The following is an 18,587-nucleotide window of genomic DNA, read 5'->3' on the forward strand; positions in this document are numbered from 1 at the left end:
TACGTACGAAAACCAGCTGGCATTGTTCTGCATCTGTGTCTTTTCTGGCAGCCCAGCGGAATTAATTACTCAGCCCAGCCTGCTCTTTGCAATCTCGGATTTTCTCTCTTTTGCCCTCCCCAAGCCCTCTCGCCACCACAAAAAAGACGTCGCCTGCTCGACAGTCTCTCCTCTCCTCTTTGGGCACCTTCATCTTCGTTGGGCCAGTTCGCTGCTCGTTAGGCTAGCCTGCATAGGCTCCTCGATCCCGCATTCGAGCCACGACAGCTGGTCACCCACCTGCCGCCTCCTCATTCGACCCCCAGGACACGCTCGTCGTGCTGCAGCTGCCCTTTGGCCTTCCCCACGCTTCGGTCCCGGACCTTGAGATCTTGTCCCTCCCAAAGGCCCTCTTTCTGGTCCCCTCCGGAAAGCTTCATCCTGGGTCCGACGCCTCCAGAGCTGCTTCGTGCTTGTGCTGTGCTTGTGCTTGTGCTTGCAGGATACATCCCAGCTCACCGGCGAGACAGCGTCAGCCTTCTGATCTAGCACAGCAGCCGCTGCTTCTGCTGGCATTTCCTCTATTCCCTTTACCGCTTGGCGTGACTCTATCGTTGCTTCTGCTTGTCTTATCCTTTCCTCAACCAGGTCAGTCTCTCTCTCTCACTCTCTCTCTTGCATTCTCCTTCTCTTCCATCCCCTCCCCTCCCTCTTCCTCTTCCTCTTCTCTGCCCATATACCACATCTTCCATCCGATATCTGCCACAATCTCCCGATTTTCCCACTTGCATTCCCCATGAGGCCCGTCTATGGGCTTACCAACGGGGGAGTGAGGCCTTGCTACTGCGGTTGATTGCCTGCCAACAAGCCCACCGTGCCCTTTCTCTCGCGTGCCTGAATGCTTTCTGTGTAATACTAGCCCGTATTCTGTTTCCTATCCGTCTCTCCCTGGAATCTTCTCTCAATTACACCTTTCAACCCAAACAACGCCTCCACGCCAAAACCTAAAGATACCCCATTGCTAAGATGCATACCAGAGATACCAAGGTGCGGAAGTCCTTCATCAGGATGGATCCGGACTGCGCCATATGCCATGCTCCGGCCTCGATGGCCTGTGACTGCGAGGCAAAAGGCCTCGAAGTAGCCGTTAAGCAGGCCGAGGAACGCATGATGCGATCCATATATAGTGACATACGGTTGGTTTGGCCCTTTCATCATCTTTTATACTGCCCTACCTTGACCGCCCTTGATGCTGAGGCTTAGCGTCCACTAATCCGTGAGATAATAGTTCGTGGGTAAGGGCCCATGCTCAAGATTATATTCTTGAGTACTTCCGTCAACTTGCCGAGCGACGAAAGACGGCCCACTCGGCTCATCTCGACCACATCACTGCCCACGCATTCTACCATTACAATGCGCCGCCACACCCAAACCAGATCGCCGAAGCTCAGGCAACTCTGAAGCGAGGCATCGATGAGGATTGGCAGGCCAGCGTGCAACGTTATCCTGAAGTCCTCGAATACTTTTATAGCCTCATTGAACTTACCCTTCCCGCCGATGACGAGGCTGCCGTAAAGAACCCTCCCCTGACTGCTCCTCCTCCTCGAAAGCCGAGCCGTCGAGCCGGCTCAATCAGTGCCAGTGCTGGTTCCGCTCCTCCTCCTGCTATAGCTCCCCCGTCTCAATTTCACGCAGATCGCGATGCCCTCATGGAGCGTCGTACCCCTGCACCCGCCGCAGCGCCCCGAGACCGAAGGACATTCAGGCCGCCACCTCCTCAGCACCACCCATCTTCATCATACTACGCACCATTTGGATAAGCGGAAGAAAAAGATACCAAAACAAATAAGCAACTCAAAAAAAATTATGATTGAACCATTTTCTTTCATCATGACATGAGCGCCAGAGGCACAAACAGTCTACATATCATTTTACTTTTACCTCTACCCCCTCTGCGACAAAAGCATCACGACATGTACGATCACCATTAGGTTTCATTTGTCTGGAATGGGAATGGCATGATTGCATGGTAGTTGGAGTAGCCTTACTTTGGAACCCCGGACGTTGGAATTTTTTCCTGTTTTTCTCTCTTCTTTTTGGCTACATTTACAAGATTTTGGATCACTGTGTTTAGACGAGTTTGGAAACACACACACACATACATACCATTCAGCCTGGCGTATAAAGTATGCATCAAAGGAAGCGAATGATTTTGTCTGGAGCACAGCATGACCACGGTCGAAATGTGAGTGGCTGAGCCATGAGGGGAGCACTCGTACGCACTGGATTCTTTGTGTCTCGTCATGAAACCCGTCTATAGTGGAGGATAAAACTGGTTCGTATGAGTCACTACGCGCACATTTTCGAGATGAGATTCTCAGAATAGTTGAAATTAGCTGAGCAAGGCGAAAACATCTAAACAATGAATGAATACCTCCTATACTACGAATCAAGCTTACAAACGCGGTGAAGAATGTTGCTCAACTACCTTAGCTTGTTCATGCGTTGAACAGCTGTGGATGCACCTGGTTTAGCTTCAATTGGTGCCAGCCAATTCACATGTGATCAATTGAACGTCTTCTGTGTTCCCCTAGACGCACGACGCATGCAGCCCCTTTTGATGGCCTCGGATGCAGGCCGCTTGAGAAAGCAAGCCACTCAAGGCCATCACACTCACCGAAAATGAGCAAAAGATTCGGCATGTACAAAGTGCCGGGCGTCACATGTCATGTTGCAGGGAGGGAGTATGTGTTTTCCTTTGAATCTCTTGTTTTCTTGTTACATCAAATCATAAGGTGTATATTTCGTGCTTGGGCCTAAACTCCTTTTCCCATGAGAGGAATAAAGATAGATATACCTAGGTACAAAATAAAGAGATGACAAAAAGCTAAAAAAACTAGATAGAAAATTTTGACAAAAAAATCAACCCAACACGCGGGGCACACGTATAACGATATAGGATGGAGATGAGAAAAAGAAAGGAGTTCCCGATATGGCATCACCCTTTCCTGATCCCTTCCTTTTTGTTCTTTCTCGTTTCCCTTGCAAGGACATGTTTTAAAAAACAGATTTCTTCTTTTCTGATTCCCAAGGGAGAAACTCCTGGAATTCTACATTCTTGAAGCTGACGGTATAAGAGGTATATAATATAGCGATGTATGAAGAGACGAGAGCCGAGCTGGGAACGAAAGATGAGGCGCGTCAGCTTGATATGATGAACGTAACTTTTAAAAAGTTAAAAAGAAAAGGTGGCTATCGGTTGTCGATATTGTCGATGGCTGTTTTGACCTGCAAGGGTGACAAGAGACTCGGGAGCCGTTTATGACTCCTCCTGCTTCTCCTTGTCCTCGAGGGAGGCGTCCTTGAGATCGGCGGCGACCTCCTCGACCTTGTCACCGTTGGCCTCGGCCTTTTCGATCTCCTCGAGCTTCTTCTTGGCCTTCTCAATGTTCTGTTCAGGGGGAGTTAGTCTATGCCTTTCTGAAAAAATGTTGTTTTCAAGGGGTTAAAGCACTTACACGCTGGGTCTGGGCAGCCTGGTCCTCCTTCCAGTGCTCAAGCTTGGCCTTGACCTTCTCAATCAACTCAGGCACGTCCTCCTTGCGCATGGGGGGATCGAGGGACAGGAACGTGCAGTCCTCGACCACGGAGGGAGGGCAGTTGAAGCCCTTCTGAGCGGAACCGGCGTTGTTGCCCTTCTTGCCCTTCTTGCCCTTGGACTGGGCGGGGAGGTACTCGTCATCGCGGTCCTCCTTGCGGACAAGCTTGGTACCCTTGAGACCAGCCTCGTCAACGGTGCGCTGAGCCTGAGCAGTCAAGCCAGAGTTGGCCAGCAGAGGGGTCTTCTCAGCCTTGAAAGTAGGGTCGAGGAAGACCAGCAGGCTGTTAGCACGGCGGATCTCGTCGAGGTAGGCGGGCTCGCTGGCCTCGGCAAGGACACGCTCGGCATCGGCCTTCTTGCGCTCCTGGACGTACTTCTCACGCTCCAGGCGCTGGCGCTCACGCTGTTTCTCGCGGGCCTCACGCTCGTAGGCCTGGTAAGCCTTCTTTGCGCCGTAGTAGTCGTCCTTAAGCTTGCGGATGGCGGCAAACTTCTCCTGCTGCTCGGCCTGCAGCTTGGTGCGCTCGTCACGGAGGCTGGACAGGCTCTTGTAGGCCTCATCCTGCTCGGCCTTGATGGTGTCGATCTCAGCCTGGATCTTGTTGTACTGCTCGGACAGGGCCTTCTGCTCGGGGTCCTCCATGGAGTCCTTGATCTCCTTGATCTTGGCGCGGAGATCGTCAATCTGCTTCTGAGCCTCGTCGAACTGGCCAAAGTTCTTGCGGAGCTTGCGAAGGTTGGAGATGTCGGTCAGGGCCTTCTTCTCGTCGACAAGCTTCATGGTTCCCGAGTTGACCTGCTTGTCGAGAGTCTCAATCTGGCGGTCGATATCCTCGGCGCTCTTGAAGGGGACCTTGGCCTTGGCAGTCTTCTGCTCGTTGATACGGCTGCGGAGCTGCTCATCGAGGCGCTTGATCTGGTCCAGCTTGGAGGTACGGGCATTCTTGCCACCGGCCTGCTTCTGGCGGATCTCGTTGGCCTGAGCAATGAGCTCCTGGCGACGCTTCTGGGTAGGGCTGGGCTGGTCCTTGTTCTTGTTGGGCAGAGCAACGTCAATCTTGGCCTTGATGGCGTTCTAATGAAGGGATGGTATATTAGCATAAGTCCGGCATCAATCGACAATCTGCCTCTCGCCATCATCTTTTTCTCTTCTCTTTCTTTTCTTCTTTTTTCTCCTTTATATCCCCCCCATTGTGCGAGTTGCCAGTTTTTGTTGGGGAGAGCATGTTGAGATCGTGTCACTGCACACTCGAGTAAAGCCTCTTATAAATCGAAGAATGGAGGTATAAAACACCAAGTAAAAAGCAGCCACGCCATGAGAAAACATACAAACTTGTCCATGGAAGCCTTGTGCTCCTTCTCGGCCTTGGCGAGCTCCTGCTTAAAGACATTCTCGTCGGGTCGAGTCGGGCGAGTAGAAGGCGCAGAATCAGCCGCGGGGGCAGCAGCAGCAGCGGGAGCGGCCATTGTGCTAATCACAGCCGATGGGCAGAAGATATTCTCTGAAAAGAATGAAGAGGCCAGACGAAGCCGTCACGACTTCCCTGTGGAGAATGGAATGAGAACCGGGGGAAGGGGGAGGGAAAAGGGCGAAGGTTGACGATGGTTGGTGCGACGTAGCAAGAGGAGGAAAAAAAAGCCGAAGTCGACACTCTCCAATAATTTGGTGGTAAAAAAAAATTGCCCTGGACGCACCACGTTTTTCTTCAATGGTCTGGGGCCCACACCCAAAAAAAAAATCAATATAAAATTCAAGGCTGTCGAATCCAACAGATACTTCAAATACACTGAGCAGCGACACAATTGGATTTTTACAGGTATATTCTAGCGATTAGGATGCTACAACGTCCACTAAAGGCCACTGCTGTAGAGGACACTGTGGTGCCAAGTCAGGGCGAGTTTTAGTGAGAAACTTTAAGTGCGAATGTTGGAGCTGTTCAAAGCAGCAGTATCTTGTTTTGTGAAGTGCTAAAGTGCTTCTGGTTTGCTGCGGAGGGTTTCCGAAGTGGGATTGAGTGGGGGGAGAGAGCTGGGGGAGCCAATGAGAGCCCTGGAGTTGCTGTAGAAGCCAGCACATATGTACGAGTACATGTATGTAGCTATTCTGCCCGTATGCAGCCTCAATTGAGCAATTCTACTGTCATGTTGCATTTTGTGTCTCGATTTTGCTTAGGATACCCAGGCTAAGTTATTCACGAAGCTCAATTTGGCTCCCAATTCACAAAGTTTTATAGGTACCAAGGTACCTCTTCAGTTACAGGCACAGGCGCATTGCCACGTTATTGCTTACTAACTTATCAGTCAAGTCACATGATATTCTCTTATCAGCTCCGAGCGGCCCCAGCAAATCGCCCAGCGAGCCAGCCAATGCAAGGCTGCGCAAACAATTTTTGAACGACCGCCCATCTCTCCTGCGCAGCGGACCTTTGGAGCAAAGGAAAAAAAAAAAAACCACCATCGCGACAACGCGCAGCCCGCCTTTCCTCCGACCTCTGGCCCTTGTCGATCTCTTCCTCGTTGCACCTCTTTCGAAGCGATAAATCAAAAGCTCGCCAAGATGATTGACGATTTGCCCAACGATGCCAAGTCCAAGGAGGTGGTGAGACTCTGGCGCGCGTGGAGGACTGTTCACGAGATGGTTGCGGACCGAGTATGGCTCTCTCATCTTGCTGTGCCTCGCTCTTTGGCGTATCATGTCCTCGAAAACGCTTGACTGACCGTGTCGCCTTGTTCAGGAGTACGAGCTCGCCGAAGACGAAGTCACCATCTCTCTCGACCGGTTCCGCGACGAATACTGCCATCCCGACGGCACCGTAAAGTACGACCACCTTTCCGTCTCCTCTCCCTTTCCCAATTCTATAAATATCATTTGTCCACGTAACAGAGTCACAAAGGCTAACAAATGCACACAACAACAGCCGCGCCAAACTCCAGTTCTCCGCCCGTCCCAGCGACTCCATGCTCCGCAAAAACACCCCTCCCGCCACAGCCTCCAACCCGGACCCCGTGCCCGACTGCGGCCCCATCTGGGTCGAGTTCCTGACGGACAAGCAGTTCGGCGTCGGCCAGATCCGCCAGTTTGCAAAGTACACAATCTCCAACAACTACAAGACGGGCATCATGGTCACCCACGTGCCCCTGTCGCCCGCCGCCCGCAAGTCCCTCGCCAGCGTCGAGAACCTCGCCAAGATTGAGTGCTTCCTCGAGGACGACCTGCTCGTCAACATTACCCACCACGAGCTGGTGCCCCGCCACGTGCTGCTCTCCCGCGAGGAGAAGATTGCGTTGCTCAAGCGCTACCGCCTCAAGGAGACGCAGCTGCCGCGTATCCTGCAGAAGGATCCCGTTGCGCGGTATCTGGGGCTCAAGAGAGGGCAGGTCGTCAAGATTATCCGAGTCAGTGAGACGGCGGGTCGATATGCCAGTTACCGGTTGTGTGTCTAATGGAACTTTTGCTCCTTGAGTCTCCCAGCTTTTTGAGTAGAGACATTAGGAGATGGTGGTTGAAGCGTGTGACGATTTAGGGGAGGGCATGTGCTCGCGAGGAAGTAACTGGAAGAAAAAAAAAGCAAAATTTTCAAGTTGGATTATTTCAGCTGGAGGGGAGCAGCGACGATGCTGTTTGATAATTGTTTTGCATTTGCAGTGTCAAAGCTGGCGTTTGGGGGGATTAATTAACTAGAATTACGAAACAAACCAATTCAATAAATTACCAAGTACATTTCACAACGTCAAGAAGAATTCCCATGAATGCCACGGACTACTAGTAGACACATGCCGGTGTGCATGTTTCAATACAGATAGATATCATGGCACATACGAGCACATCAAGACTTATGCGGGCACACAAAATGTACGTTTAAATCGTTTCAATTCTCAACGTATTCATCTACCACGTCTTCTTTATCCCATCATCAACCATGCCCTACACGTACAGGACATCCCCTCTTCAAAAACGGTGCCAGTCACCGGGGTATATGCTTGCCAAAGTACCTGGCAAATACAACAAATCGCATTTGCCTCCCGCTTCGTCCATCTCTCTCATCGCTTGTCGCCCCCTCATCTTCATTCCAAAAAACTGGATATGCCAAAGCCATCAAAACACCATCATTTCCGCCGAGGTATCGTTCTTGATGCCGGGAAAAGAGAAAAAAGAAGAAATAGAAAAGAACACAGAAAGGAAGTGTACTATATGTATATATATGTGTATATGTATACAGCGAAAAGTACTTTCGTGAACGCCATGCCTGACGGGTCATATCCAAAGATATAAAAGTGAAGCTGGAAAAAATAGGGCCAAATAAAAAAAGTATTTCCCAGAAGGAATTAAGAGATTCGTGATATCAAGTCGTAGATTAGTTCGTCAATTAGATAGACGGCAGGTGGGTGCGGCTGCCGTAGAGTGCGTCTTCGTCTCATGATCGTAAAAGGCCACCGGGGTCCATGAGAACGAGATCTGACGCTGCGCTTCCAGAAGCATGGTGCTCCTGATGAGACTGTGGGATTGGTTGCAATTCAGTGCCAGTTCTATGCTTGGAACGGACTGACGACTTTGAGTTCAAGGGGCCCAGAAGTCCACCAAGGTCTTGCAACAAAGCTGTTGAGCCACGTCGAACGCCGTTTGTGCTAGCTTTTCGGGACGCCTGCGGGACGGCGGCTTGAGAGGTGCTTGCTTCCTGAGAAGACGATGTAAAGCTGCTCCCTCTTCGGAAACTTCCGCTGCTGGTGGCGGGTCCCTCTTCAAGAAGGCCACCGACATCAAACAATGAGAGTTTTCGAGATTCGTGCTGAGAACCGTGCTGAGATTCGGTCTTGTAGATCAACAAGTCCTGACTCGCTTGAGCACTCTCCTGGGCGCTTTCATGCGCACTCTCGTCTTGCTGCTGCTGCTGCCATTGCCGTTGGCGGTCCTGTCCGATAGAGCTCATCGGCTGGATGGGTGCGTAAAGATCGGACGACGGGCTGTCTGGCTGCTCTCGGAGTTCAGGTTCAACAGCCAGCCCAACATCCCTGACCAAGTCTTCATCGCTACCCCATTGTCTGTGAATGGTTGGCCTTCGGATGGTGTTGGTGCGTTCGAAAGACTCGGCGGCAGTCGACGTTCGCCTGGGCTTCTGCTTCTTGACGCCTCGGTCTCGGACGAATGAGCCCAGAACAAGGGCGTTTGCTGATGCAGTGGCGAAAATCAACTCGACTGACGCCAAGAGCGATCGGTACTGCTGTCGGCCATCGACGTCGATAATCCGCGGAACCCTGTAGAGGGTGACTGCCACGACGGACAAGCTGAGAGAAAAGAGGATGAGGAGCTGGAGCTTTCTGCGAAGCGGCATGTGGCTCTGGATGATGATTGGAATGGGAAAGATGACGAGCATCAGGTCGGTAAGGATGTTGCAAGTGGCCATGGTGATGAGCTGGACATAGCCTTGGCGACACTGACCACCGGGGTCAGGCAAGACCTGCCAGTAATGCTTAAAGGGATTGCATTCGGCAAGATCGCTAATGATGACGGCGATGAAGGTGAGCCCAAGGGCCCATCGAATGGCGATTAGCGTGTACTTTTGTGACTGTTGCCATGATAGGTCGGTAATTCGCCTGAGGAATTCGAGAACAGTGCCCTTGAGGATCCATAGTCTGTAATTCGGGATCAGTCAGTCAAATGTGTCTCTTCTCATCCATTCATCTCTATCCATCCATCCATCCATTCCATTCACTCCACTACTACGCGCTGAGTAACATTACAGGCATGCGGACTACTTACGTCGCGGCATAAAGTATGCGACTGAGGAGAACGAGGCCGCTGGCCACGGATTTCTTGTGAATCTCGTCGGGGGTAAGTGTGACGCCGGTGAAATCGGCATTGTTGGTGCCGTGGGTGAGGATGAAGTGGACGCAGCCCATGCGCAGGAACAAGGGGACCAGGGCGACGGCGGCGAACTTGTCTTCGGAGAAGAGCTTTTCGGTTCGGATAAATCGGCCGGCGATGCGAAACAGGATCATAAGGGCGCAGAAGATTGTGGCCCACCAGCAGACAAGCAGCGAGGGCTTGTCCTCAGAAAACGCTCGCAGCGCCGGGGGATCTGAGTAGATGGACATGGCGGGCTTTTTGCTGCTGTGGCCCGCGCCCGTCGACCTCCGCAGAGGGCTCGACGAGCGAGGTAGGGCGGGTTTCGGGGCGGGTTTTTAGGAGAGTCGCGATGCTATTGTTGGTGTTGTTGTTGTTGTTGAAGAAATGCAGACGCTAGGGAGTCTCTGTCCAGCGGGCATTCGGCCTCTGCTGCTGGCGGAAGCGCTGTGCTGGCGGGAGCGTCGATTCGGATAGCGGGATTCGGAGGGGTTGCTGCATGAACGCTGCAAGTATAGTGGCCGCAGCAGGCGGTTACATCGGGGGGAAGGACCTCGTCAGGACAGCAGTAAGGAAAATATCGAGAGGGATAAGGAAAAAGAAGAAGACCGATGGGGTTGGCGAAAGATGAGATTCTTCCTTGTCTGGGGGAGGGATCGAATGTATGTATGTATGTAATGGGAAGAAAGGTGTGTTAGGATGTGGAAAGTAGTAGATATGGATGGAGGGAATGGCGGCTGAGAAAGAAGAGTGTAGTGCGTGCATGTACTAGGCCTAGTAGCAATGTAATGTAAAGCACGGAGCAGAAGTACATGTATGCACAAAAGCGAGGAGTCAGAAGGCAAAAAATCCGCTGCAAGGCCAAGACACAGGGTTTCCGTCGTTGATAAGACTGGAGCAGCAGCAGCGCGGGAGATGGGACCTGAAAGGCAGCGCAGCCCCGGATGCGGTGGCGTGCGAGGCAATACCTAGCACCTGCTAGTGGGATGGAGGGAATTAGCAGTACCAGCACCTGCACTTGCACCTTGGCCGACTTAATTAGAGAGTGTACCTGGCGATACATTCCATGTCTTGGGGCGATGGGGGGATGCACACGAGCGCGCTGGTGCTAACCCGTTGCAGTCGCACCAATTCCGTGGCTGGGCCAGGATTTGCTACCGCGCATCAGGTCGACTTCGCCAATTAGCCGCGACTGGCCTTTCAGCACTAGAGCAGCTGCAGGTTCCATGCAAGTACTGCGCCGTATCTTATTGGGGCGAGGCGAGGGGACGGAGTAGGGGCTAGACTCTTCAATGGTTGATTGATTCACCAACTGCGCGTTTGATAGATAGCGGTAGCGGTGTCTACCTTATCCTTCTGTCCTCCACGTCTGGCCCCCGAATTATCTGACGAGAGACGGACGGGTGGTGCTAGGCTATGGAATCAATAGAATGAGTAGACGCTTACCTATTTACAATGCCTGCCAAGCCTTTGCACAAAACACAAAATACAACATGGAAAACACAGACGGTACATTCCGCAGGTACCTTACAAGTACACTGCCAAGTACACTACAGTACGTGGGTACCTGCTCGCTGCAGTGCTCGTCGCACACACAACAAGTCGCCAGGCCCCATAACGCGGACCCGAGTCCTTGTTCCCTGGTGCTGGTGCTATTCATGGAGCCCGCCTGTCTCTCATGGGCTTGTCGCTAGCAGCGTCATTAGCTCGTGCCTCATTGGAATTACTCGATCCAGTAAACTGGGCAGGGGTTGTGGAGCGCAGTGGCGCAGCGCCATTGGTGCAGGACACGATGCACGATTTGCAGCCCCATCCAATCCAACCCTCCTGATCCCAAATGCTGCAAGCCTTCGGTCCAGACGCCAGACAAGAGAGGGGGGGCCTGTGCGACCAAGGCAACCTATCCGTTCACTATTTGCACCAGCTGGTTATCTATCGACCGACAATCGATGATTTAATATTGGCCACCGCCTCTTAGATGCCTTGCTCGTCAGCCACCGGGTGTTTTCATTGGAGCACTCGTATCAAGTAAGCCAGGCAGACTGACTAACTGCCAGCTTACATGTACTACTCATGCCCCGTGCTCAAGACGAGGCTCCCCAGAATGCCTCGCTGCAAAAGGATGAGAGGCCGCATAACGGTCTGGCGCCATATGGAACATGTTCGGAGCTCGGTAAAGCAAAAGGCAAAATTTTCTTTCAAGGGGGGAGGGGGAGAGACGTTATTGTGGGAAAACAGCCACAAAGCCACAACAACAGCCATGGACGGCGACCACCCGAGGGGGAAAAAATGGAGGCTATCAAGCATGTACTTTGTACTGTACTCCGTACTGCACCAATGATGGCCCCACGAAACAGAGCGCGAAAGGGCGAGATAGGTATTATGGGGCTGCCAAATTGCGTGTCGCTGCTGCGATAATGTTGCCAGGAGTTAGGCGCATGGCTCCGCCCGCCGATATCCAAATTAACCTACCGATGCTGGTCTGTGAAGGATGCGATACCGTCCCTCATCTCTGTCTCTGCAGCAGGTCAAGTACCAAAATGTACAAGTGCGGTAGGGTATCTCGCGTCGTTATCTCAGCCCGCCACTCGTCGGAACAGGTAGGTACTTTGTTCCGAGCGGTAAGGATGCTGCATCAAACTGCTGTTCTGTGCATCCTTTTCAGCAGGTCGCTGTATGTACATCTTACTGTACGCGACATGTGGTTCAGCAAGGCAATTCGTGTCTGATGTGGTGGCTTTCCGCCTGTGCCATGCGAGCCTCACGTGTGTCAGTCTCTGGCCCTCCGCATGCCCTCTGAGACATTGATCTAAAGCTAGCGAGGCTTCCAAAGTATGGAGTACGAAGATCCTGACCTGCAGGAACCTAGTGCGCTAGCTGCAGCCCGCAGGACGCGCAAGTACCTGCGTCGGTCAACCAATGTTGCAGTACATGGGCCCCGGCTTTTGAGAGTTCAGGCGGCGGCGGGTAGCCACGAGGCGAGAGTTGGGAGGTGGCCTGAGCGGTGCTTTCTCTTGTTCCAGGCTCTTACGACAAGACAGCCCTGGCGCCGCCGCCGGAACGCTCGAACTGGCTTTGCAAAAGCGCGGTACCTCGGCCCGGCGTTTGTCCAAACGCAGTCCCAAGTACCATGCAAGAGTAACCACACCCGCAGTTAAAAATTTCCCACGCTCTGAGTGACACAGTGCATCACATGCATTCCCATGGCGATGATCCCCTCGGCGCTACTACCTACTCATCTTCAAAGCCAAGATATGTATGCAGCTTCGCAGGACACAACGCGTACGGAGCACATTGTGTGCATGCCTGTGTATGCAAACACTCAGCTCTTAGACGAGCACTCGTACCTCTTGGTACCTACAGGGACAAAGAGAGCATGATACTGCCCACCCACCAGCGTCATCTCGACTGCTGAGGATTGGCTGGCAAGGTAACCCAGCACGCCTTCTGGGGCTGAAGACCCAGTCCAACCAAGCACAAACTTGCGACAGCATCCAAGGCCGTTCCGCAACGCTGGGAGCAGCCGAGGCCATGGAGCCCCTCTCACGCAGCGCGCACGGAGCAGCATGAGGCATCGGCCTCCAAGTGGGCTCCTAGTAAAGCTCTCCCCCCGCCGTCCGTCAATGAACCCCAAGAGCCGGTGCTGGCAGATGGCAGAAGAGAACAAAGCTTTGGATACGATGTGATTGAGATCGCGATTTTGATCGTGCGCGGGCCCCTCGTGTCGGCTTTTGCTCCCCTCCAACCGAATAGTCGACTGAAACGGGCAGCCCTAAAGAGGAGGGTCAAGAGAGCAAATTGCATTAGTGCCAGAACTCAAAAGTCGACCCAGCTTCCATATCGGATAATTTTTAGGGGACCAGCTCGTTCGAGCCTTGCAGATGGTGGACTTTGCTGCTCTCCCCTTGTCCCTTTTCTAACCCTCTGCTCTGTAAAGCACGACGGAAAATTGAGTCTTGACTGGAGGGGATGCGGTGAGCGCAAAAGCTAGCCGGCTCGATGCATGCGGGCGCCGGGTAGCTAGCGGTTTACCCTAATTGCCCACGAACTAGAGATCCGTGCTGGGGATGAATTTCAGCCAGAACCCCTGATTGGCGTTCTCTACGAGGTACGAGTACGCGTTTTCTGAGATTGTCGCCGTTGTTGTCGTTGTTTGCAGGCTTACGGTTTGTTGATCTCTTACTTGGGCCGTCAAAGCAGCTCTGTGGGCAGTGGAGGCATGGCAAAAAGACAATGGGTCTGGACTTCAGCCACCGACGGAGCACGGGCACCAAGTACGTCACGACTTTGGTTCGAAGTCAATTGATTAGCGGGGCCCCTGTCACTGTGTGCCAAAAAGCTGGGCCATCATCACCGAATGCCTTCTAGGCGTTGATATGCACAGTCAAGAGCCTTATCACAATGCCCAGGCAGCAGCATTCTCTGCCGTGCACATTAGTTCTTGGCATAATCCATCAAGATGGAAGCGCTCTAGTCGTGGTAGATGCCGCCAAACTGCATGTACGGAGAGGTCCCTTTACGAGTACTGGTACTTCAAAGTTCGGATACGAGGGTACAATCTGTCAGTGGAATTTGTGTACATTGCGCTCCCGCCCTTTGGCACGCGCAAATGTTAGCGCCTCCCGTGCTGTCACTGCGCAATCTCTATCTCCATCACGTGGTCGTGGCTTGTCACCAAGCGCCTGTGCGACGGACGTAGCTCCGTACCTTCATGCGAGAATGTCCTTTGTCGTTCGCCTCTGCCTTGTGCGCCATCCGCCACAATGATAGCGAAGGACGAAAGGAACAATGAATTAAAAAAAAAGAAAAGAGAGAAAAACAAAAATACTAAGCCATCCTTGTACACTTTAGATTCGCCTATCGTACCTATCACCACTCGCTCCACCGTTGCGACCAGCACTGATTGATTCGCTGTGGACTGTATCATCCATCTGTCTCATTTCTTATACGGAGAAGCGGGTACCGGCATGAGGCACTGCATGTACGGAGCAGGAGCGGTCCGATGTGTGGAAACCAAAGTATTACAGACAACTGGAGCCGTTGCTTTTTATGGAGTCCTCCTTACGAGCAGGTACTCCATCAACTCCGTATCAAGACTGAAATGACGAGCGTCGATGGAGCAATCGCCGATATCCAGGGGTGGAAAAGGGCCCCTCAGGGAGCTGTCAAATTGTTTTACTTGCTCTGCTCTCGGAATACGGCTCCGCATGAACACGCGCCATGCATGATTGACTGCCCCCTTTCGCCCAGCCTTGTTGCCGAAAAGGGACCTGTCAAGTACAGTAATCTAGCATCTTCAGCTGGCTGCGTCGTGACAAGAAAATGCGAGCTGACGGGCTTGACAGTGGCCATTTCCATGAACTTTTACTGTCTAGCTGGGCTGAAGCTTTCAAAGTCAGCTTGCACGTGACTTTGCCTTCTGTCAGCTCTCCACATGACTAATCTTGAACGGCAATTGTGTCGGCAATGCTGCGTCTCGAGATAGCAGCAACTTCCTACTTTGTACTGAAGCAACGGCAATCCCAGCAAACCCTTGGCGCCACCAACAGATGAAATTTCTATCCGCCGGACCGATGCGCATCTCGTGCGAGTTGAGCTGCTTACTCCGTTCCCAAAATACTCTCTGATAGTGGCCGTTTTCTGTCACTATCTCAAGTCAAGGACAGGCTGGCATTGTTTGTCGCGACTGTACTGTTGGTCGATGGCGAGACTTGAAGCGTTACAGGTCCACCAACAAGTGCCAAGAGCAATCGAGATGGATTCATTCCAATATGAAACCATTCATACATAGCCTCCCGTGGCATGGAGACAACAACAACAACAACAACGCCTTTTCCATTCATCCAGAAAGTCGGGAATAATGACGAACTACCTCCGAGTTGTCACTCCACTTCACCCAACGTCCAGATGGCTAAGAGCGCCACGCCGCTCCAGCTGAACCATGTCCCATCAGATTTTTCTTTCTGATCTCAACTCTCGTGCTTCTCATTCAATACGGTACCCTGCAGGTACAATGTGATGGAGCGAGTTCTTGAAACGTTATATCGAAAGGAAAAGTACATATCCATACAAACGGCGTGGGGGTGACCGCTACCAGGTTTGCCATCCTGGCGCTCCATAAAATCTTTCGCTCGGTGAATGATACGGAATAGACACCATCATCTGCATCTGCATCAACGCTCAATGGGTACAGACATACACCAGATTGCGTCTTGCCATGTCTGTGCGCAATGTCTTGTGACCGCAATAGTGCGACACGGCTTGATCAATGTCGAGCGTCAATGTTTCCCCTGTGCTTCTTGCCCTGGACCCTGAAGGCTCTAAAGTTCCGATTCACGCCATGTGCTGATAAACCTCCTCTCATCACTAGCTCACAGGGAGAACGTGCGAGATGGCATCAGCATCAGCACCTAATATTGCCCTTGCTCTTCAGTTGGGTAGGCTCTCAACCTCGTGGCAGGAATGCGGACCGCTGCTGTTTGTGACCAGCCATGTGAGAGAACGCATTTCTGAGAGAAGCAGCAAACATGGTTACAATGCTTCAACTTTGACTCAAGGGTCGCTGGCTACAGCTTTCGTTTCAATTCTGTGGATGCCTGGAAAATAAGCTTCTCACCACCATTCTGCAAGCATGGTTCGTGCGTGCGATAACACTGTTTTCCGGATCGGGCGATGTGCATTTCCTTACTTGAATCTCCAGCCTAAACGAATCTCGGTGGCGGTCTCACCACAGGGGATAATTACAAGCTCCCCATGTGTTTACTGTATCCTAGCGGTCCGGACTCGACATGTGGTCATATATCTTGCGATATGTAGTTTCGGATAACGCCATTTTCAACGTTCTTATCAGGGCTGACGGATGCGTGCTGCCGTCTTTCGGCAGCAAAAATCCCCAAGATCCAATCCCTGCAACAAAGGAGCTATCCTAGCAACATTGCCAACAAAATCCTGGGGTCAGAGCACGTTGCCACCAAGGTTATCGCTCCACGTTGTTTGCTTCCTGGAAAATTACCACCCTGCATCGCTTCATGAATGGAACGACAAACTATTGGATCGACTAATCCCAGACCACAGGCACGGGAACGCCACGCTTCTATCGAGCCCCTGAAGCGGTAAACCCATGATTCAGGGACATTCAATGTTCACTACTCGTTCTACTACATGCGAAGGCTTGATACTACTAGCACCTAATTTCGTCGCGACGTACATGCCTGTACTCCTCCTATACCGCTTGGCGTTCGCCCGAGTTCGAGGAGAGCATCGCAAGTTTTTAAGCCCCTTTGAAACCAGAAGCAATTTTACTTTTGCCTAGAAGCAGGCCAGACGTTTCTACGACAGGTGGCGTCAAATTAGGAGTTGGCGACTGACACGTTGCCACCCCAGTGAGGCCTCACCGCATGAGTCGTTTGAGCAATTACGCGATCTTGCCTTTGACTTTTTGACTTTTGTGATGACTTTGTGGTGGCGGGAAACTTTATTTGAGCGATGGCGGTTTGAAGTTCTTCCAGGCTAGAAGGGTGGCTTTCCTTCTAGCCGCGAGGTGAACATCTGGGGTAGGGAGATGGCTGTTTCTAGCCTGTAGGGCGAGCCAGCAAGCGCTGGAGATCACGACTCATTCGTTCAGCTCAGTCGATCCCATTATGTCAAAAAACGGAGTGCTGTTCAGCTCGTGTACTAGCCCCGGCTCTCAGCTCAGTAGGAAATGCCACAGCTTTGGATCAGCCGGCAGTAAAGTTCCACGTCAGCCAGTTGCTGTCATCAAATTGCAAAATTGGTTCTCACTCATGGACAAGAATATTGCATGTTCCGTTAACCGGGGTGACCATTCACTGCTCGATTATCATATATATTTTGGAGAAACGTCCAACTAAAGGCCGAGACTATTGAAACTCAGAATGTCAAACGAACGACTTCAGCTCCTCCACAATGTGAGGGATCAAGCTAGGGATCATGAATGAACAAAAGAAGCAAGGAGAGAAAATACACAAAGGGACCAAAGGCACTGATCTCAAATGCAAAGAAGCAAGCTTTGTGACCGAAATCTGTATTGTGATGAAGATGGAGAGGATTGACTAGGTAGGAGAGCGAGGAGGAGAACTGGCTACCTGAAGTGGCTCCACAAAGCCTCATTCAAAGACTGTCCCTTCTGCAAAATTGTTATTACAGAACTTCAACGGAGACAAGTATTTACTTTCTCAACAACTTGCCCAATTGCCTACAGCAACACCTGAATGGCCACAGCCCGGCTCAAAATGCATATATCTTCCCCTACATGCACATCAAATGATCGGCCATACTTTGTGGCCTGAATCTTCGAGGTTTGACTTGGTCGGCTGTGGCCGATCGGGTTGGGCTACGGATTGATTCTGGATTTTGAACCAAAGGCTGGGGCGTAGCCTTCCTCTGACCTAGCTATTGCAGCTTTACTGACCCCCTTGATAAGAAATATAACCTCTATATGCACATCAAAATGACAATCCAAAACAAACTCAACTGCGATATATATTGGCCAGAGTCGAGCTAATGTGTGGTTAAAGCACCTTGGCCATGAAAGTGCAATGACTCTTTACCCTACAATGTGTATCAGGTCACACGCGGTCCGGTCACGGCATCAATGGTCACAATACATAGAGACCGGAGGTAATGCAGAAGGTGACTTGATGTATCTAAGGGCTATGTCAAGTGTAGCTACCTAAATAGTAGGTAAGCGGAGGCCATGTGCCCTCACAATGTGGCATCATCGAATTGCAAAGCGTTCTACCAGCAATTGTCGAATTATGATCCCGTTGTCAGGGAACCAGACGGCGTTGTCAGAAGACCAGCACGAGGCTCTTGTCGACCCTGAAACTTTGGAGACTGTGCGCAAACTTATCGAGGTTATCCGCGAGATGGAGTGACCAAAAGGTCCTTCCTGCCCCTCCTGCCCCTCCTCCCTCTCCTAATCTGACTGTTAATTCGAGCCGACTTCTGGCTAGGAGCTGGACAGAGCCATTTCGGATAAGTTTGCGGCCTAGAGAGGAAAAACTCCTAGGCGCCCTGAAGGGCAAGGCAAAACGAGAGGCTCAAGTAGAGCTATTTGGGAAATTGATCCAACACTTACATCACCTTGTGCCCATAGAAACTACATCTCGAACTGCAACTGTTAACCAAGTTGACAGCTCTTGA

At 51.7% G+C, this 18,587-nt stretch overlaps 6 protein-coding genes across 6 annotated transcripts; 3 read left to right on the forward strand and 3 right to left on the reverse strand.

Annotated features, from left to right (window-relative positions):
- Window positions 1-290: 290 nt before the first annotated feature.
- M431DRAFT_489665 (hypothetical protein) lies at window positions 291-555 on the reverse strand (the record flags this gene model as incomplete). Its single annotated transcript, XM_024916711.1, has 2 exons — window positions 291-391; window positions 432-555. 2 exons carry the CDS (start codon window positions 553-555, stop codon window positions 291-293), a joined length of 225 nt encoding a protein of 74 aa, XP_024780555.1.
- Window positions 556-1,047: 492 nt separating this feature from the next.
- Window positions 1,048-1,799, forward strand: M431DRAFT_71916 (hypothetical protein; the record flags this gene model as incomplete). Its single annotated transcript, XM_024921965.1, has 2 exons — window positions 1,048-1,175; window positions 1,268-1,799. The coding sequence occupies 2 exons, from the start codon at window positions 1,048-1,050 to the stop codon at window positions 1,797-1,799; spliced, it is 660 nt and encodes a 219-aa protein (XP_024780556.1).
- A 1,339-nt stretch (window positions 1,800-3,138) lies between these two features.
- On the reverse strand, window positions 3,139-5,229 carry M431DRAFT_199117 (hypothetical protein). The gene is made up of 4 exons (XM_024913301.1): window positions 4,910-5,229; window positions 4,023-4,655; window positions 3,498-3,932; window positions 3,139-3,430 (listed from the first exon to the last, which is right to left on the reverse strand). The coding sequence occupies exons 1-4, from the start codon at window positions 5,045-5,047 to the stop codon at window positions 3,299-3,301; spliced, it is 1,338 nt and encodes a 445-aa protein (XP_024780557.1). The 5' UTR covers window positions 5,048-5,229; the 3' UTR covers window positions 3,139-3,298.
- Window positions 5,230-5,975: 746 nt separating this feature from the next.
- M431DRAFT_503051 (hypothetical protein) lies at window positions 5,976-7,321 on the forward strand. Its single transcript, XM_024918258.1, has 3 exons — window positions 5,976-6,230; window positions 6,316-6,398; window positions 6,499-7,321. Exons 1-3 carry the CDS (start codon window positions 6,138-6,140, stop codon window positions 7,022-7,024), a joined length of 702 nt encoding a protein of 233 aa, XP_024780558.1. The 5' UTR covers window positions 5,976-6,137; the 3' UTR covers window positions 7,025-7,321.
- A 674-nt stretch (window positions 7,322-7,995) lies between these two features.
- M431DRAFT_477294 (hypothetical protein) lies at window positions 7,996-9,673 on the reverse strand (the record flags this gene model as incomplete). Its single annotated transcript, XM_024915552.1, has 2 exons — window positions 7,996-9,211; window positions 9,339-9,673. 2 exons carry the CDS (start codon window positions 9,671-9,673, stop codon window positions 7,996-7,998), a joined length of 1,551 nt encoding a protein of 516 aa, XP_024780559.1.
- Window positions 9,674-18,151: 8,478 nt separating this feature from the next.
- Window positions 18,152-18,587, forward strand: M431DRAFT_856 (hypothetical protein; the record flags this gene model as incomplete). Its single annotated transcript, XM_024923571.1, has 2 exons — window positions 18,152-18,315; window positions 18,398-18,587. The coding sequence occupies 2 exons, from the start codon at window positions 18,152-18,154 to the stop codon at window positions 18,585-18,587; spliced, it is 354 nt and encodes a 117-aa protein (XP_024780560.1).

The sequence above is a fragment of the Trichoderma harzianum genome, assembly GCF_003025095.1.
Source record: "Trichoderma harzianum CBS 226.95 unplaced genomic scaffold M431scaffold_1, whole genome shotgun sequence".
NCBI lineage: Eukaryota > Fungi > Ascomycota > Sordariomycetes > Hypocreales > Hypocreaceae > Trichoderma > Trichoderma harzianum.

Bases quoted from the DNA above. Each gene is read 5' to 3' on its own strand.
- M431DRAFT_199117 (XM_024913301.1), bottom strand. From the start codon at position 5,047: ATGGCCGCTCCCGCTGCTGCTGCTGCCCCCGCGGCTGATTCTGCGCCT. The intron at 4,656-4,909 runs GTATGTTTTCTC...TCCCTTCATTAG, and splicing joins AGGCTTCCATGGACAAGTTT to AACGCCATCAAGGCCAAGAT. The intron at 3,431-3,497 runs GTAAGTGCTTTA...CCCCCTGAACAG, and splicing joins AGGCTGCCCAGACCCAGCGT to AACATTGAGAAGGCCAAGAA.
- M431DRAFT_503051 (XM_024918258.1), top strand. From the start codon at position 6,138: ATGATTGACGATTTGCCCAACGATGCCAAGTCCAAGGAGGTGGTGAGA. The intron at 6,231-6,315 runs GTATGGCTCTCT...CGCCTTGTTCAG, and splicing joins ACGAGATGGTTGCGGACCGA to GAGTACGAGCTCGCCGAAGA. The intron at 6,399-6,498 runs GTACGACCACCT...ACACAACAACAG, and splicing joins CATCCCGACGGCACCGTAAA to CCGCGCCAAACTCCAGTTCT.